Source organism: Indicator indicator, chromosome 18 (assembly GCF_027791375.1).
Source record: "Indicator indicator isolate 239-I01 chromosome 18, UM_Iind_1.1, whole genome shotgun sequence".
NCBI lineage: Eukaryota > Metazoa > Chordata > Aves > Piciformes > Indicatoridae > Indicator > Indicator indicator.
The window spans coordinates 6,906,746-6,925,491 of record NC_072027.1 but is presented as its reverse complement, the minus strand read 5'-3'; the positions used below and the strand labels follow the sequence as shown (position 1 = coordinate 6,925,491).

The 18,746-nt window shown below is 46.6% G+C and overlaps 1 protein-coding gene across 1 annotated transcript; it reads right to left on the bottom strand.

The window, feature by feature from the left end:
* Positions 1-2,512: 2,512 nt before the first annotated feature.
* FAF2 (Fas associated factor family member 2) lies at positions 2,513-18,220 on the bottom strand. Its single transcript, XM_054389037.1, has 11 exons — positions 18,158-18,220; positions 10,846-10,914; positions 10,298-10,432; positions 9,594-9,670; positions 8,453-8,591; positions 7,124-7,209; positions 6,952-7,043; positions 4,836-5,013; positions 3,937-4,108; positions 3,662-3,805; positions 2,513-3,218 (listed from the first exon to the last, which is right to left on the bottom strand). Exons 1-11 carry the CDS (start codon positions 18,218-18,220, stop codon positions 3,036-3,038), a joined length of 1,338 nt encoding a protein of 445 aa, XP_054245012.1. The 3' UTR covers positions 2,513-3,035.
* Between the last annotated feature and the right edge of the window lie 526 nt (positions 18,221-18,746).

Genomic DNA, 18,746 nt, shown 5'->3' with positions numbered 1-18,746 from the left:
CGTGAGACTTTCAGGGCCGTCCCCGCGGGCTCTGCGCCCCTCCAGGCGGGAGGCGGCGGCATTGGAACGGGAGGGAGGGTGCGCCCGCGGCGGCGGCGTGTGCAAGGGGACGGGGTGGGAAGGGTCCGCTCCCCGCGGGGCGGGGGGCAGGCGGCGGGGCTGGCCCCCGGCGGCAGCGGCCGTGGACGCTGGGGCTGGGCGTGAGGCCTGGGTCCGCACCCGCCAGGTGGGTGGGCGGGCCGGTGCTGCCCGCGCTGCCACGCCATAGGGCCGGAGGGGCGGTGCCAATCACCGGGCTGCTGCGGTAGGCCAGCTCTCTATTGGCAGATGGCCGTGCATCTCCGCCAATGGGCGGGCCTCAAGCAGCATGCCGGTGGGCCGGCACCGGTCTCCGCCCAGCCAGTCAGGCGCTGGGGGCAGCCAGCATTGCGTACCCCTCGCCTCCCTTTCGCTGCCTCTCCGGCGGCCGTCGAGGCCGGAGCTCTCGGCTCCGCGTCCCCGGGCCCACCGCGGTGCGGGCGCTGGCACCGCTGGGCTCGGTGTCCCCTGGGCAGGACCCTGGCCCCCCCTCCCCGTCCCTCGCTCAGTGACAGATAACCAAAGGAGTCCCCGTGCCGCGCGGCGGCCTCGCGCCCCCCGGAGACGCCCCCCTCCCTTCCCTCCCCATGTGCCCTCCGTCCCCCCGCGGTGCCCAGGGAGCCAGGAAAGCCTTACGGTCCTTTGACGGCGACTCGAAAGCTCACAGCTCGTGTGCTGCAGAATTTATTCCAATGAGCAGCTAAAAGTATCATTTAAAAAAAAATTACAAAAAAAATTACAAAAAAATACTAAAAAACAATTATTTAGGGTGTTTGTGATTGCTGACTGCGCTGTAGATACCACTGTTTACCAATGATTTCCTGTGGTGGGATAGTGGACTGTTTACTGTTCTATTATACCAGTCCCGAGGCCCTCTGGTGGGACCCCCTGCGGCTCCCCGGAAGGTGCTAGGACGTGTGTTCTGTGTTAGAAAGTTTTTATATATATATATATATATATAAATATATATATATAATTTTTTTTGCTCTGTTACTTGCACATTTTACAGTTACCTCATTTTTCCCATGTATGTATTTGAAAAAAGGCTAATATATAGAAAAAAAAGGTTCTTAAAGCTCTAAAAGTGTTTGTTTTTTTTCCATTCCATTGGAATCATATTGGTTTTGTAGCATTTAACATAACTAGTATGTTGTATTATATATATGTGTATTATACTGATTGAAATTTTTAACAGATTTGTACTTTTTTTAAAATGAAAGTTGCTAGTTCTGCTTGACCAAGTAGTGCAATCATTATTTTTTTTAATGTTGTGGCTGATTTTGAGAGGGATATTCACTAATAAATGTATGATGTATACCAACGCGCTGTGCCCTGGCTCTTGTCTCAGTGCTGGCAGGCAGGGGCTCCAGGGGTGGGGTGGCCCCTCTGGCTCCCCTGTGAGGCTCAGCCTGTGATCAGGGTTGTCAGCCTCAGGCCCTCCCTGAGCAAGTAGAGGGGAAGGTGCAGCAGCTAGGGGAGCCCTAGAGGTAAGGCGTGGAGGAGACAGGGTGGAAGCTAGGGCAAGCTTGTTGCTCCCTGCAAGGTAAGTACCTTTCCTGGATCCCATCCTGGGTGGTTCCAGCACATCCAGGAGATAGCTTCCCAACCTCCTCCAGCATGCCCTTGCCCAGCCAGGAAAGACAGAGCCCCTCTGCTTCACTGGCTGCATGGGAAACCAAAGGACATCAACAGCCCCAGGCTGGCCCTTTTGTGTTGAGTAGAACATACACAGCCACTGTACATGTGACAGAATGCACCATGGCCTTATTTGGCAAGATGAAGGATCTCTTCTCCCTGCTGAAAACATCATGCCAGGCCCTGGGACTACTAGGAAAGGAGGCTGCCTTGCTACAGCTTGCAGGCTTCAGGGGGCTCCCCACTCCTTTCTGTCCTTTGTGCAGACAAGCAAACATAGCTACCTGTCCTGAACAGAGGACTAGCAGGTAGGGGAGGTGTGTGCTCCTACCCCTCTCTCTTTGGGCAGAAGCTGGGAGTCCCACTCCACAGCCATGACCAAGCCTCTGTGGGGGAACAGAAGCTTACAGATAGCCTGCATGTCTGTTTTTCTACCTCTTAACTTCATCCTGGTGGGCTGACCCAGCCCTTTGAGCAAAACGAGGACTACATCCCTCCTACACCTCCTCACCCAAGCACTTGTGCCATACATGGCACCCCAAACCTGGCATTCCCCTTGCTGCGCACACTCATGTCTCTAACACCAGCAGCTGTGCTGGCACAAAGCCACCAACTCAAGGCCAGAATATGAGCATAACCCCCAAGTGCTGTGAACCAGAGCAGGTGGGACCCCCTCCTTGGTGCAGCAGGGAGGACAGGCAGAAAGCACCAGCGCAGACATGCTAGAGGCAGAGTTTATTACACTACGCAGGCTAAGAACCCTGGGCAAGATCCCACACGGGTAAGAATTGAACCAGCTCTTTATCAAAAAAGTTAATACTATCATCAACCCCATTCTCCTTTGGTCATTACAAAGCAAGAGAAATATTAAAAGAAAGGTATTTATACATAGAGGGAAGCTGAAGAGATTCTGTCCAGCCCTTCCCTCCCACCCCTCTCCTAGCACCTTCAGGTGCCTGGTGGTCTTCTGGCTGTCAGGAGCAGCAGAGTATCAAATCTTCACAAGATGTCAGGGTGTTGGGGTTTTATTATTATTGTCATCAATAAAAGCAATAGTTACCAAGAGCTGCCATTCCTGTTCCTCCCCAGGGAGGGTGGAGGGGCAACACCAGCTCCCCTCCCTCTCTGCCCTCCAAGTGCAGGGGATGGCCGTGTACATGGGCGTGTGAAGACGCTTCCTCTTGCCAGCGCACACGCGCAGCACAGCTGGCACAGGCGATGTGGTCTCTGATCCCTCATTTGTACGCAGTCTTTTAAAAAAAATATTGTATTATAATAATAATATGAATTTCTCTTTCCATTTTGCGCCTTCTGGAAAAGTGTCAATCGTCCGTGAGGTCCTGCACAAAGAGGACTTCCGTGTGGCTGAGTCCAGCCTCTTGCAGCGTGGGTGGGTTGGGCCACTCCTCTGTAGGGAGGCAGGGCAGGACACGGCGAGGGAAGTTGGCCTCAATCTGGAACTTTTCAGGGCTTTCCTTCAAGGAGAACAAGAAGTCGTGGATCACCTGGGAAAGAAACACAGGAATAACTGCCAGGTGGGGGAGCAGCGACACAGCCAGACTGCACCCCTGGCATCTCACAGGGGAAAGTTACCAAATTTGCACCATCACTGCATTGTAGACTGCATTTTCTTAGCATACATGAAACAGGACTTGTCACAGAGCACTTAGGGAGTCCTGACAGTTTCTGGCTCTTCCTACACCATTATTTAATAGGGAATAACAAGAGTCTCACCTTTTCAGAACGGAAAAAAAAGTAGTTTCTTCCATTTTTACCTCTAATGTCTCTTTTCTAAACTGGTGGGGACCAGGCCCCACGACACCCTCCTTACCCAGAACAACTGCCTGCTGAGGCTCTCAGCAGAGGTCACCATTTTACACAGTCCCATGGAGCCAAAGCCACCTGACCCTCTGCTCTGGGAAGTCCATCAGCTCAGCCCCAAGCTCACCGTCAATGACTGTGTGAAGTGGAATCGCCGCTCCACTCTGGAATCGTTAGGCAGCTTGAACACAATCTTGACACTCTCTGGGTCATCAGGATGTGGTTCAGGAGGAAGGCATTCGGACTTCCGCTCCTTCTCCTCCTGCAGTGTCTGCGAAGTAAGTAGGGAGTAGGAGTGAGGGGCATGCACCAAACCGACCTCTTTGCTGCAAGCACTGCTCCTGCATAGCACCTGCATCCCACAGGGCAAAGCAGTCACTACAGCAGGCAGTTTGCTCTCACCTGTCGCCGCCTCTCCTCTGCTAGCTTTTGCTGCTGCACTTCCTCCTCTTTCTTCTTCTTCCTTTCCCGTTCCTCCTTCTTCTTGCGCTCCTTTTCCTGGTCTGCACGTAAGGATGCCAGATATGCTTCGTCTTGCTGCTGCCTCAGAACCTGGGTTTGGTTCCTCTCTTCCCTGTAAAGTTGAGCAGGGAGAAGTCAGGGCTCACAGACACTGAAGTCAAGGCACACAGGCCAGTGGCAGAGCTGGGCAGTTACCACCTCAGACTTGTAGGAGCACACAGATCTGGTGCCACCACAAACTCGTAAAAGGCAAGCTGAATCTCCACAGTCCCTGGCACACAGACTTTCCCAAGGCTGGGTAGAAATTAGCTGAATGCAGACGACTTCTCACCCACTGCAGCTAGACAGAGCGGACAGACAGCACCTAAGCAGTGCCCAGGATTTCTGCCTCATACTTGAGACTCTTCCAAGGTTTTAATCTCCTTCAGGCACTACCAGAAACACAGTCAGAATTCAGGCCAGCCAACAGCCCTCACTCAAGACTGCCTGCAATGCCTCTGCTCCCATTTGTCTCCAGTTGGCTGCTGTCCAGCCTTTACCTGCAAAGCTCCAGCATGCTAAGGGTGTGCTCCAACTGCAGCAAACAGTAGAGCACTTACACCCATCTTCCAGGAGTGGGCCTGTGTGGGCAACATATCCAGCTCTCTGGCTATAGGGTGGCCTGAATTTACAGACCAATGATCCCACTGGGAAGAGGAAAGCCCACGGCCCAAGGGCTGTGTTACAGAATAGGAGATGCTGAGCTATCTGCTTAAAAATGGTGTCTGGAGGGAGGAAGAGGGCAAAGCAGAGCTTGCTTCCACAAGGTCTGCACTTCTGGAGCTCAGGTCCTGTCATACCTTTCCAGGCGTTCAGACACCAGGTATGTCTGGTTGGCATCCATGATGAACATCAGTTGATTAATGAGGTCATCAGCCTGGATGAGGCCTTCTAGCCGCCCAACTACTGTCATCCTGCGGTCCTTCAGCATAATCACGGCCAGAAATGGATATGTGTTCTCTCGCAGAGCCTGGGAGACTGGGAAACAGGCACAAACATCACTACACCTGTCCCATCCAGAAGGGTCAGCAAGGGCTGCAGCACAAATGATTTCCACCACCAGCAGCCTAAGAAAGCATCTTTCACAGCCACTCTCTTACAAGGCAGAAAATTCCTCAGGTTCCATTTTGTTAACTAAATCCTATAAATTAGCAAAGAGAAGAAATGGCTTGGAGCATGGAGACTGAGGGGGCAAAAAACAAGCCTTCAAGCAACAAAAAATGTTCTTTAATTCAAGCAGGAAGCAAGTTGCTCTGAACTTCCCTTCAGAATGGGATAAAAAGCCCTGGGGTTTAACTGCAGGAAAAGAAACACAAATTAAGCACAGGAAAACATTTGCTAAAATGATTAATAATGGCTGGACTCTAGAAGATAACTGTCATGGGGGAGATGGAAGAGTGTCTATCCAAAATCAGCTTATTTCTGCCAGAGGCAGGCTCTATATTAAGGAAGGGAACCAAGCAGATCAGGAGCTTTTTAAGTCACCATTCACCTGTGGCTGCTGACCACCTCCTTAAGACATGCATGGCCCATCACACAACATGGAGCAGTCATTACCAGCAGAGCCCTCCAAACCAAAGCAGAACATCCTGTGGAATTAATGAAATGCCACAATTCCTTCCAGCTCTGCTTTCTAGGCTGTGACTCCAAAGTCACTGCAGCAATGAAACAGCAATAAGTAAAAGAATGTCCCCTTAGAAAGACATTCTTTCATGCTGTTGACAGCTGGGAGCTGAATAATGAAGCCAAGAATGACCCAGATTTAGCACCTGAACTCCTAGCCTCTCCTACCATGAAATAGGAAGGGTCAGAAACAACACAGCTCCATTTGCAGCAAAACCCTACCAAAATGCTGTCAGGCCCAGTATCAACAGCTCAGGAAAGAACCACACTTTAAAGGACTTCACTGTGGATTTTCAAGGATATAGAGACAGGGTGTGGCATAAAGGTGACTGTCTCAGAAAGGGAAAGAATGCACCCAACAAGTCAGTTCTGGCCTCAGGCATAATACAAGCCAGTGCTAAGGGCACAGCTAGATACTTGTTTCTGCACTCAGTTTAATACCTGACTCCCATTAACAAGGCAGTGAAAAGAACCTCAATGCCCACAGCAAAGAGCACATAACTAGGGCTGCCTAGAAACATAAGGATCAGTAGAGATTAGGAGCAGAAAGTATTTCCCTGGGTCCTGATTCTGTCTGGCACAGAGTTGTAGCTGGTGCAGTACCATGCTTTGGATTTAGTGTGAGAATAATGCTGATAACAGACTGATGTTTTAGTTGTTGCTAAGTAGTGCTTATCCTAAGTTAAGGATTTTTCAGTTTCCCATGCTGTGCCAGTGAGCAGGTGCACAGGAGGGCACATGGCCAGGACAGCTGACCTAAACTAGCCTCAGAACATCCTGCTCAGTATATGGGGGGAGCTGACTGGGGGATTGGGGGGGATCTGGCAGGGAGCAGACTGCTGCTTGGTCAGCACATGGTGAGCAATTGCATTGTGCATCACTTGTCTTTTGTTTCTCTCTCCCTTTGTTAAAATTCCTATTATTATATCTTAATTATTATAATATTTTTGTCACTGTCACTATATTTTATTAAACTGTTCTTATCTCAACACTTGAGGGTTTTTTGTTGTTGCTGTTTTCTTGACTCTCCTTCCTATCCCACTGAGAGGGTGGAAGAGTAAGTGAGCAGCTGCCTGGTGCTTTGTTTCTGGCTGAGGTTAAACCACAACACCCTGGCATCCAAACGGGCCCTCTGAAATATCATGTGGACACCAACACACATTTCCCCACGCAATCCTGAAATATTTCTGCTTGCACAAAACCCCAACAGTAGTTTGGAATAAACATTTCTCAGAGAGCATTTGGCTTATGGCAGAGATGGAGATAGGTAAAGCCCAGAAGGGACACACTCACCTCTGTATCCCTCTGGTTTATTGGTTGAGCAAGCCCAGAAGAGCATTCTAGTATTTATGAGGGTGATCACCTCAGGTACACACAGTGTGTTGCTAGGAAATGAGAAGAGATTGCGTGAATGAAACTGCATTGGAAGTGCAAAGATAACTGTTTGGAAAACTCTCCTACCTACCGGCAGAATTCATCTGTGTCTTGATGGTCATCTCCATGAAGATAAACCAACAGGAAGCGCAGCTCCCGCTTGGCATCGTTCAGTGCCTTGGCATAAGAGCAGAGGAGGTAAAGTTACAGGGTCTCTATGCGAGAGACTTGTGGGACACAGCTCAGCAACATTCACATGGGCTGTTACTCTGCCATTAGTGGGGTGCTAATGAAGCAGTATTGGAAGATGAATCTGTCAGACCTTCTGATTAAATCTTCATTTAAAGGGTCTACAATGGTGTTCGTCCATATTCCTTTCAGTATGTGGCCTTGGACAACACTGAACTTGGAGAAAAGCCAGACTTGGCTGGCAGTGAAGATCCCTCCTTCACCCTCAGACTCACAGCAGCCAAGGCTGGGCTTTCCACTCTACCCTCTACAGGGGACAATCTTCAGACCACATTGAATGAAAACATTACTGAAAAAAAAAACCTCAATAATGCTCCAGGCCCAAACAAAACAAAACAAAAAAACAACATCAAGAAATCTTTTCACATCTACAGTCCCTGAATTCTGCCAACCCAAAAGCATTTAACAAGACCACAGGGTAACTGCACAATAGGCTCCCTGTTTCACTGCTACTCAATTTTGGTAGCTTAACCATTTAAGTTTTGATTCCAGGCAAGACTGAGTGGCCTAGAAGAGCTGTGGAGGCAGGGAGCTCCATTGCTGAGCAGTATGGAGTAGGCACAGGCTCCACATTCTTCCCTGGCACTCAGGAAGCGGTGCTGATCCAGACATCTGCTGGGGTGCACAGGAGGAGGCCCTGCCATTGGCCAGGCTGCATAAGAGACAGTACCCTGTGGGATGTTCCTCTTTTACAGAGCATCACCAGCCCAGACCTGACATAAGGAACTCTCGCATCCCATAGTTTCTTCACGGGCTCCCTCTCAGTTTTGAGGTCCCACACCAAGTTCTGGAGTTGCATCCTAATAGAAGCTCAGGCAATCAGTCCGAGTTTGTGGAACAGAAGGGCAGACTCTGGCATACCACATCAGTTTATAAAAACAAAAGCAGGACTACAAAGAATAGCTGTTGGCTACAGAGCCATACAGACGGCTGAGGAACAGTCAGAGCAGCTTTGCTTTCCAGCTTTGCAGGCTTGGCATATCATCAAGCCTGGCAGACACTGTTTTTCCAATCCACTTGTGTGCTAGCTGTCCATCACCCTGTTACAGTTTGGGGACAAACCTGGGCTTGTACATGAAAAACGAATTTTGCCATATAGGCCCTGATACCACGGGGCAAAGTTCCCACCCTCTATCTCCCCAGGATCTATGCACCAACATGTGACACTAACCTGGCTGTAAGTCCCCTGGTAGAAGACAGGGTGTATCCTCCCATATTTTTCCTCAAACATATGAATAAATGAAATAATGTCACCCACTGGGTCAGTGACCCGACTACGAGGATCAGGGCGTATAAAACGCAGAGCAAACCTAGGAAGGAAGCAAAGGACACTGGAAATTCAGTTTTCTTTTCCACAGTCATTCAGTGGTATTCTTAAGAAGGAAAAAAATAAGGTAACAGCTTAGACCCTCGAACATTTACAATCACAACCTAAACTGCCACCTGCTCCTAACTGGTACCATTGCTACAACAGCTCCCCAGTTAAATAGTATCTCACACCAGGCATCAGCAAGTGTCTGAATTCTGTGTGATTAACAGTTTTGATTTCCTCTGAAGCATCAAACTATGCCAACAGTTCTGAGAAATTTAGTCAAAGACAGGCTGCTAAAAGCCATGCGATTTTGTCCAGATAACTTTAGAAACAGCATTTCTGCTAATCCAAGACTAACAATTTCAAAGTGCAAAGAGCTGCAGAAAGGGAATGCTGCAGTAAGAATCCAAGGAAGAGCAAAGAAAATGTCATTCCTCTGAAAAAACTTAACTGCCAGATATCAATGTTTAGTTCTGATGTGCAGGAGTTACACTGAACATTGAAAATGGCTTTAAGAAAAAAAAAAGTAATACAGCAGTGGAAATCGCAAAAAAAAGATGCAGATTGCAGGACTGATGGATATTTACCACCTTTCAACACTCCCTTTTCTCTCTATCAATGCTGTAAGCAGGCACAATGAACTAACCCTTTGGGAGGGTAACAGACAACAGACACCACTGGGGAAAAAGCAGAAGTGTTTTGCTGAGTAACATACAGGGATTAGGACAGGTTAACCTGCTGCCCAGCCCAATGGGACTTTGATTCTGATCAAGCTATTTGCCCAAGAATACTGGACAGTCTGACACTGTTTTGCTCTTTTTCTCTGCAGGAGAATTTATTTCTCACTAAACAGTGTAAGAACTTGACAGAACTGCAGATAAAACCAGTTGAATGCATACATGGAAAATATGCTGTTAGATACAAAGATCTAAATGACAGAGGTACAGCCCAGTGTCAGATAGAGTGTGTCTAGATACAGTCAGCACACAACGGTACTTACCTAAATATATCAAGTAATGTGTAATAGGTAAATCGGAATGGAAGCATTATAAAGTAGTAACCCCATCCTAACAGGCCCTGCAATTACAAACAAACAATTAGAATGGCTTCCATGCCAGGAGGAGTGTCCATCAGGCAGAGCACACGCAGTACCACTGCAAAAAAGCTCAGCAACATTCCATGGCTTTGGACACATCAAACCAGGTTTCAGTGACTAATATGGTTCATTCAGAATTCAACATGACAAGTCTGAAACTGCCATCACTGACTGTTCAAGCAGCAATGCTTTTGCTCTGTGCTAATTTTCCTAACTGCAGCCATCACCAAGTTTAAACGTCTCACACAAATTGTTTTGTGAAGTGTTAATACAAGTAACTGATTCTGTATCAAGTTCATAGACATTTTAGGAGAGATTTAAGAAGAAAACTTAAGTCCTTTGTTCAAATTGATCAAAAAAGCTTTACTACACCAGAGCATGACATTCTATGACAAAGAAGGTCATCTCATACTGTGAATCACACCATGGAGAAAATATCCACAGTAGTAGTAGAGGCTGAAGAAATAGCTCTATGTTTTCAGAAGATTAAAAATGTTTAGAAAGGAGTTAACAGCATACAAAGAAAACAATTCCTTTCTCTGCTTGCAGGTTCTGTTTTTCACAGTTACCCAAGAAGCAGGACAAAATCCTCTGTAAGATAAACTTGCCCTTGGCTGTGGCCTTGAGACAACGTAGCTGTAGATCCTGTGGTCCGCTGTATTGACCTGCAATGGCCGTGATGGAGGAGGATTAAAGACACTTGGGACACCCTCTTGCTCGTTCAGTCGGTCCTGTACTGCTGCCTTTGACACAACAGCAAAGAGAAGTTACAAACATTTACGGAGGGCAGAAAGTATCTATTTTTATCCTTTGGACACTACCATTAGATATTATTTGTCCACAGCTCCAGAGCACTAGATGAGCACAACTCATTTCAGGCTGTAACCACCAATACTCTTTCCTGTGAGGAGAGCCTTCTCCACAGCACCCTACATGCACCAGAAGCTAGTGTGCCCAAGTGACTGTTCAGAGTCCTACCAACTCTGCTGGGTACTTCTGAAACTCCAGATCTGTCAAGATACTTTAATAAAGAGCTACTAGTGTAAATTCAGGGTTTGACAGGTTAAAACTTATTGGTAGGGCCCCTCCTCCCCAGAGAGTACTCTGTTTAATCCAGGTACTTGGAAACTGCTACAAATCTTCTTTGCAGTGGTACCTCTATGTTCCAGTTGTGCTGCTCCAGCGTGTGACGACATTGGTCCATGGACTCTATACCGGTCAAGTCCTAAGGAAAAATAATAAAAGCAGGTGAGTGCCAGGGCAGTGCTGTATTTTTACAACATTTATTTATTTGCAACACATGAGCAGAAATAGGAACTACCACAACACATCACCACATTCTCTTTCTTAGTGCTCTGCTCTTAGTCTAAGAGCACAGCAATCTGAGCCAACCCCAATCCATAAACACAGAGAGGCCTCAAACAGGCCTTTGCACTCTTCCAGCCTGAGCCAAATGAGCCAGCAGTGCTTAAGGTCTATTACAACCAAACTCAGTCAAAAATCTAACATAACACTGCCCACAAGTTCCACTCTGGAAGGATATGCCAGGCTTATGTCCTCTAATGTCACCTCAAAACATCAACTTTGAAGACAGGTAAACAATTTCTGAAAACCCACGATGACCATTACTTCACTCACTGCAAGCATAAATGGAAAACTACAACCAGAAAGAGTCAGGCAGCAGCGAAGGTAGTGTTTTCCAGCATCACAGGGGTTTCTGTATTAAATAAAAAGCTAAACAAAAAAAAAAGAACCTAGTTCAACAGACAGGACCTGAAACAGCAAACACAGTCCAAACACACTGGCAGACCTCAAAGTTGTTGGGCTCTCACATCACTGTTTGGGAAGGCTTATTTTAACCCCGTGCCAATGAGAACTTCTGCACAACAGATCAAACAACTGTATTTGTTTTTACAGAAAGCCACGTCAGCATCTCTAGAACACAGACAAATCTATGCTGAAGGGAACATCGTTGTCACTGTGTCACAGAAACATCTCTCCCCACACCACTCGCTGAAAGATGTTTCAACAGACATTTGGGGTCATACTCCACTCCCACCACCACAGCTGAAGCACTTCCCCAGGAAAACAAAGCCACAAATGTGCTGCCACCACCCTTTTAACAGCCCTTTGGATCAGTCAGTGAAAGATCATTACAGGTGACACCTTTGACAGTGCTGGCAATTTTGAACAAAACTACTGTTGTTTTAAAATTAAAATGAATAAAAATAGTATTTTTTAATAACTGGGCTCCAGAAAGCCAAGGAAACACTGTACCTTCAGAAATATCTAGCTTACATGCAAGACAGCAGTAGCAATGACAGTAATTGTCACAAGCAGTGTAACAAATTCAACATAATGTGCTGGTGATGTAAGGAGACTCTTGAAATATGACAATTTCTCCAGCAAGGTCATTTTTGACAAGAGAACTCCACAGATTCTTGATGCTTCATGCTCTCACCTTGTGGGTTCCTCCAGACCTGTCCCTGTCCTGCTGGGGTAACTACAGCGAGTGAACCAAGCTGAGTGAAGCAGTTGCTTTCCCACTGGACGACTGCACACTGATAGGCAGAGCCAGGCTACAAAGCTCCTGTGAGCTGAACTACACAAGAGCCTTTCCTGTCCTCTGCCTGCTGGTCCCACACATCTCTGCAGCACCCGAGAAGATCTCAGCCATGCAAGAATTTGGCAAGGACAGGGAACTTTGGCTCCCTGTGCCTGTCATACAGCGCAGTGTACCTCCTTCTGCCAGGGGCAGCTGATGATTGTGAACACAACGCAGTGACCTGATACAAATTCTGGTGTGTGGTTTCTACTATACCTTGTGCTCCAATGTATTGTTGGCTATCCTACTTAATTCTGCTTGTCATTCTCCCTATTTCTTGCTTCATTTCCATTTCTTGCTTCATTAACAAGATGACCATTTCAGAATGCATCAATTTTTTTTGGCTATTCCTTTCCCTGCCCCCATTCATACATTCCACACGCTACTTCTACCCGAGTCACACTGTGGACAAATGCCCTATTGAATTTCTGGGCTCAGTTCAAACTTTTGAGCATTTCTTGGCTTCTTTCTCACAAAGTCTCCACAGATCTCTACCTCCTCCCCAATTTACTGTGCAAAAATCACTGTTTCGTTCTGAACCAGACTGTTTGAAGTGTTGATGACATTATGTGACTGCAGTTGCTTAGGAAAAAAAAGCAATTGAAGCCACTGCCTAGTGGTATATAAATATTTATTACAAAGTGCAGCAAGCCTTGCAAGGGAGCACTACAGAAGGGAATTTCGTAGAGAAAATGAAGTTCTCTGAACTCAGCTGCTGCTCTCAGAATATATTTTATCACTCAGCTTCACAATTTAGTTTTAGTTTAACTATCTTTCTTTTAAAGAAGTGCTTCACTCAGTAAAATTTATGTTTTGTATTCTGATTTTTTTACCCCCAAACTCCTACAGAAGGCACTTCAAAGTCCTTTCAGAAGGACATCTTAAAAGGCACCTGTCATTTACTCCAAGGTTTGATTTTACAATGGAGTCACAATGTGTTTATTTTGAAGCCTTGGAAGTTTGATCACCATTTCTTAACACTCTGGCAATTTTGCTGGTGTTTGCAAAATTTACAGGATTCTCAAACTCATTCACACCTCTGTCTCTAAATGTCTGGATTATAGCTCAGCACTAACAAGGCTTGAATGTGAACATCCCCTCTTTTTTAAATTATGCTTTAGCAGTTTTAGGTCAGAAAGCAGCACCAATGTAGCAGCATGGAGAACTATCAAAAAGCCTTTAACAAGCACTGCAGAATTTGCAAAACCTACTGAGCCCCACAGAGACAGACCACAGACCAGCTAAGCTCACCCATTTCTGGCCATTGTTACAGCAACAGGCTCACTGCTGATCAGATCTGTCTTCTACAAGGACACCTCTTCACAGAGGTGAATCTACTTTTTTCTTAGCATCTTTACACATTTGCTCTCAACATGAAGCAGAAATGAAAAATCCACCCCAGCAGCAGCATGCCCTGTGCTCCCACCACTCTTCCGAGCAACAGAGCTGCACTATTAAACATCACCAGAAAATTACTATCTAAAAAGTAGCTTTTAAAACTGAACTTTGAGTGTTACTTTGACATGCTCCATAAGACAGACATGCTACAGTTCCAGGCTATTCCGGAAGATGTGTATTCAGAATAACTTGCACAAAATGTAAGGAACTGCAGGAAGAACTGCAGTTCAGCTGTCAGTTTTGACAACACTTGGTGGTGAACACTGATACTGTTCAGCAGCACTCACAACTATCATTCCTACTGTTATCTCAGCAGCTTCTATGGTCCCTGTGTCACCTTAGTCACAGAAGCAGACTAGAAACACCACATCATTTAACTGTACCAGATCTGGTAAATCCCATGGCTAGATGCAAACTACATTATTCACAGGCAGAACAAGCAAGCATGTTCTTCATATCCTTACAGCAAAGAAAAACAATATCTTCAAATCTGTCACTAACTGCTAGTTTCCTACTCCCTACAGTCTCTCATCAGCTCAAAAAGCATTACCTTACATAAACATAGTAAGTAATAAAAAGGCAAGGGTAAGACCACCACTAATTAAAATTTATCCCATTAAACTAGTGCTGTCAAGCCTTCAAATAAACGTAGATCCAAGCTCAAGGCAGCGGGTAAAATACTTAGAAACCAAAATATTAAATACCACAAATACCAGAAAAGTTCAATACTGTCTTCTCAAACACCACTCAAAGCAGAGTGCTTATCCTAAACCATATTGAAGCTGCTGCTGGATATAATTATTTACATCTCTCACCTTTGTGACTACTTAGAACACTAAAATCTTCTCAGTGCTGAAGTAGAGGAAACTGCAATTCCATACTTCAAAAGCAGAAGGAACACCTGAGTGGACAAAGGTTGCAAACTGGACTATACAAAACCATCCTCTCTGCAGATACACTCGTATGCTGAAACACAGTGCAAGAGATGCAAATCCACAGGGCTAACTGGCACTGCTCTTAATTCCCAACCCACTGCCAGATTCCAGAGAATTATGTTTCCACGGGTGAAGAACATCTGACTTCAAGCCAAAAAAAAAAAGCTTTACTGAGAAGGTTTCTCTGCACATTACAGCAAATGCCTCTGTGAGGGTTTTGATCGATATGCAATACACTGAGCAGGAAAGATGCCTGGAGTTTTTGTCTGCTCCTTCCTTCCTTTCTTTAAATTAGAGATGGTTTCAGTTCTAAGCATTTTGTTTTCCTCAGCTGAAGTCAGAGATGGTATCACGAGTTCTAACTTTTTCCTTTGCCAGTAGCACTCCATTACTTTACATTAGCATATTATAACATAAGACATCAGCCCAAGCATAATGGACACAGATCAATAACAAGATCCTACAAAAGCTTCTCTATTTCTTCCATCTCCCAAATGGAACTGTTACCTCCACAGCTTTCTTAAGCTGTTCACATCATGCTTCTCTCAACAGATGTCAAGACAGACAAGTCTTGACAGATGAAAAATTTAATGCTTTTATTCCTTTACATTAGCCAATGCTTCAGCATAAATGGAGACTGAATGCATGCAGAATTGCTTTGTTGCTTTCATTTCAAGGTTATTCCAATTATCTCTTCATATTAGTACTTTTGTTTTCTTCACTCCATTAAGCTGCTGTACCAGAGTGGCAGTTAACTGCCCTATTCCAGTCCTGTCCCTAGGAAAAATGACGTTACTTGCACCACTCTACCAGCAGAGCTATTCACTACCAAAACACATCAAGCAAACATCAGTGGAATTAATGCAAAGCACATATTGAGACTGTAACCCTGACAGCTTGTGCCACAAACAGGGCAGCAGGCAGAGTTTCCAGCAGCAGGATAAACAGTGTGGGGCAACAGCATCTTCATTCAGAACAGCTGCTGAGTGACTGGCAGTCCACAGCTCTTGCTCAATTCTTCCTTCTGCCTCTCCATTTAACTGCAACACTACTGAAGGCCGCCTGCTACTGCTTACCTAATCTTTTTTATCCCCATTCTCTTTTTTCCTAGTCCACTGTCTTACTTTACTCATTCACAGAAGCACAGAATAGTTTGGGTTGGAAGGGATATTAAAGATCATCTAGTTCCAACCTGTACCTTCCACTAAACTAGGTTGCTCAAAGCCCTTGAACACTTCCAGGGATGGGGCATCCACAACTCTGGGCAACTTGTTCAAGTGCTGCACCGCCCTCATGGTGAAGAATTTCTTCCTAAAGTCTAATCTAAATCTACCCTCTTTTGGTTTGAAACCACTGGCTTGTTGTTTTCTGTGGAAGTACAATGCTCTGCCACCACAAAATATTGTACATATTACTTATGATGGTGCATGACAACGAAAGTGTAACGTTATCTTGGAAAACATTTCAGTGTTTCCTGTCAAGACATCAGGAATTCCCAAATGCCTCACCAGCAAACTGTAGTAGTGTTCTGCAGCAACAGCAACACACAAGTTATTTTAGTGAGACTTAAATACTCAAACAGCGAATCTAGAAAAAAATATTCTAGGTGGAGTGATTTACTCTATCTCAAAGAAACAAGCAGGACCACATACTTGAGTCTCTTTCAACTAAGTGTGATGTACCAAAGGAGAAGGAACCACTAGTGAAGTCTGCCATTAGCACAGCCCTGGTAAAAAGCTAACTCCACATACCCCAGGGAACAGAAAAATAAATACCCCGGTATCGAAGCATTCTGGACTACAGCTTTCATATTAAGCTCTGGATAGTAGCTGTCTTCTAACTGAAAATTTTCCCCCTTTATAGTCTAAGGAGCATTTTCCTCAACATAGCTTTCTCCAGAGCTCAACAGGAAGCTGGACTAAAATGTGAATCTTTTCTTCTGGCTCCTGCTCCCTTCCCTCCAGCCCCCAGCCTGCTGACCATGGCAATACCAGGTAGTATTAGGGAACAGGATTCTTTAGTTTCACAGCTGCCCACAGGGTTTTGAAAATAGCAACAGGGACACTGTTATGTGCAGCTGGTCCTATCTGTCCAGATTCAGCAGATTAATGCACACTACAGTATCTTACAGCAAGAGAACGGGAGCTGGAGGACAGCTTTTGCACACGCACTCACACATATATAGATATACGTGTGAAGCACAAGACAATGGCTTAAACCTCATACACTTAACAGGGAAGTGGTGGTGCTGGGAAAACAATTGTTAACACTATCCTGCCTCCTTTGTCTTTAAGTTAAGATTGTCCAAACAGCTTAACTCATAGTAATGAGATAGAGGGGATGTCAAAAGTTTCTTCATAGCTGCAGTCATGGAAAACCACTGCAGTACATGAGTTACTTCAGGAGGCTGCTGACCCCCCCTTGGCTCTGAAGTAAAAGGCTTGGCAAGTCTCTGGAATGATAAGGAACACTTGCACTTATCTCACTGTGGAAGGCATGGCTGCAGGGTCTTTGAAGTCCCTTCAAACCCTGTAATTCTACAGTTAAATGCCCCACAAAAATGCTAAACACAGCTTTAAAAAAAAAAAAAAGGCAATACAGACAAAACACTGTTGAAACCAAATACTGTATTTGTAAAAGAACTCTGTAATCCAAGGGACACCACATGATGCCCTACAATTCTGAAACAAACCAAAGATATCTGAAGGTAATTTTCATTGACCACTATCTTTAATTGCTTCTCACTGAACAACACTAAGTATTTCAGCTCCACAGCACTGTTTTCTCCCCAGTAATCCACATCTGCAGGTTGTTTTTTTCATTATGCTATACAGCCCCAGGGCCTTGGCAAACCAAAGGTGAAGTGACCTAGCCTATGTTATGCAGCAGGCATCGAGATTAGATCATTACAATCCCCGCTGGCCTCCCCCCAAGCAGGCACTACCAAACCATGAGGGTTAGAAGTAATTTTTTGAGAAACCACATTCCAAAGAAACCCACTGGCCAATCCTCCCAAGACACCAGGAAAGGCTCCCATTCACTGCTAAAGACAAGAAGAGGATTTTTTTCAGGCTACCTAATTAAAATGGCCGGGCCGTACCAAGGAGTTAAGGCGGTTTATTCATCAGTCACTTCCTGCCTCCCCAGTTAGCGATGACAGAACACCATTCCTAATGAAGCACTCAGGGCACAAATAGCACCGGCCGGCCCCATAGTAAACCCTCAGCCCAGGGAAACTGAGCCCCACACAGGAGCTTCACTCGCCCCCGTGGGGCTCACTCTTGTCCCCACCAGGACTAGGGCTGCGTGGCTCTCTCCTCTCGCCCCCACTGAGTCCCGTCCCGACCCGACACCCCCGAACCGCTTCAGGCAGGGTTTACTCCGACTCTCAGTGAGCCCCGTATTCCCGGCCCGGCGCAGGCCGGCAGGACCCCAGCGCCGACACGGCGGGCTCAGCTCAGCCCGTTCCGTGCCCGAGCGCCGCCTCCTCCTCTCCCGCTAGCCGGTATGGGCTCCCCTCGACGCGGCACCTGGAACTGCAGCAGTTTCTCGGTCTGCTCCGCCGTCAGCTCCCGCTCCTCAGGTGCCGCCATTTTGCTGCCGCCTCTGACCCGCCGCTCCGTCACTCTCCGGAACTGACGTCTCCCATTCGCACTTCCGTCCCGGCTGCAGGAGGGGTGCGTGCGAGACGCAGGTTACGGAGCCAGTGGCTGTTTCTTCGTTGCGACCGGAAACGTTCGAGCGCGTTCCGGAGAAAGCCGAAATACTCTTGACCCTATCCGGAAATTCCCGAATACCCTCAACAGCGCTCGACGCTCTCGGGTGTTCCCCATGAGCACGAGAATTGTTCCGAAGTGTGCTGAAAGACGTTCGAAAGTTTCCGGAGCAAGACGGGAGGCGGGTGGTTGCTTGTGTGTGCGGGAGCTGGTCGCGCGAGTGGGGACCTGAAGCCCGACGGGGAACGTGGGCCGAAACCTCAAGAAAACTAGTTGGGTTTGCTGTCACAGGGGAAGCCTTTCAACTACCGTCCGGGTCCTTCCCGGGCACCTCCCGTCCCATCGGGTCTCATGTCGGACAGCGAGGGCTCCACCCAAGATGGCGGCCGCCAGCCAAGATGGT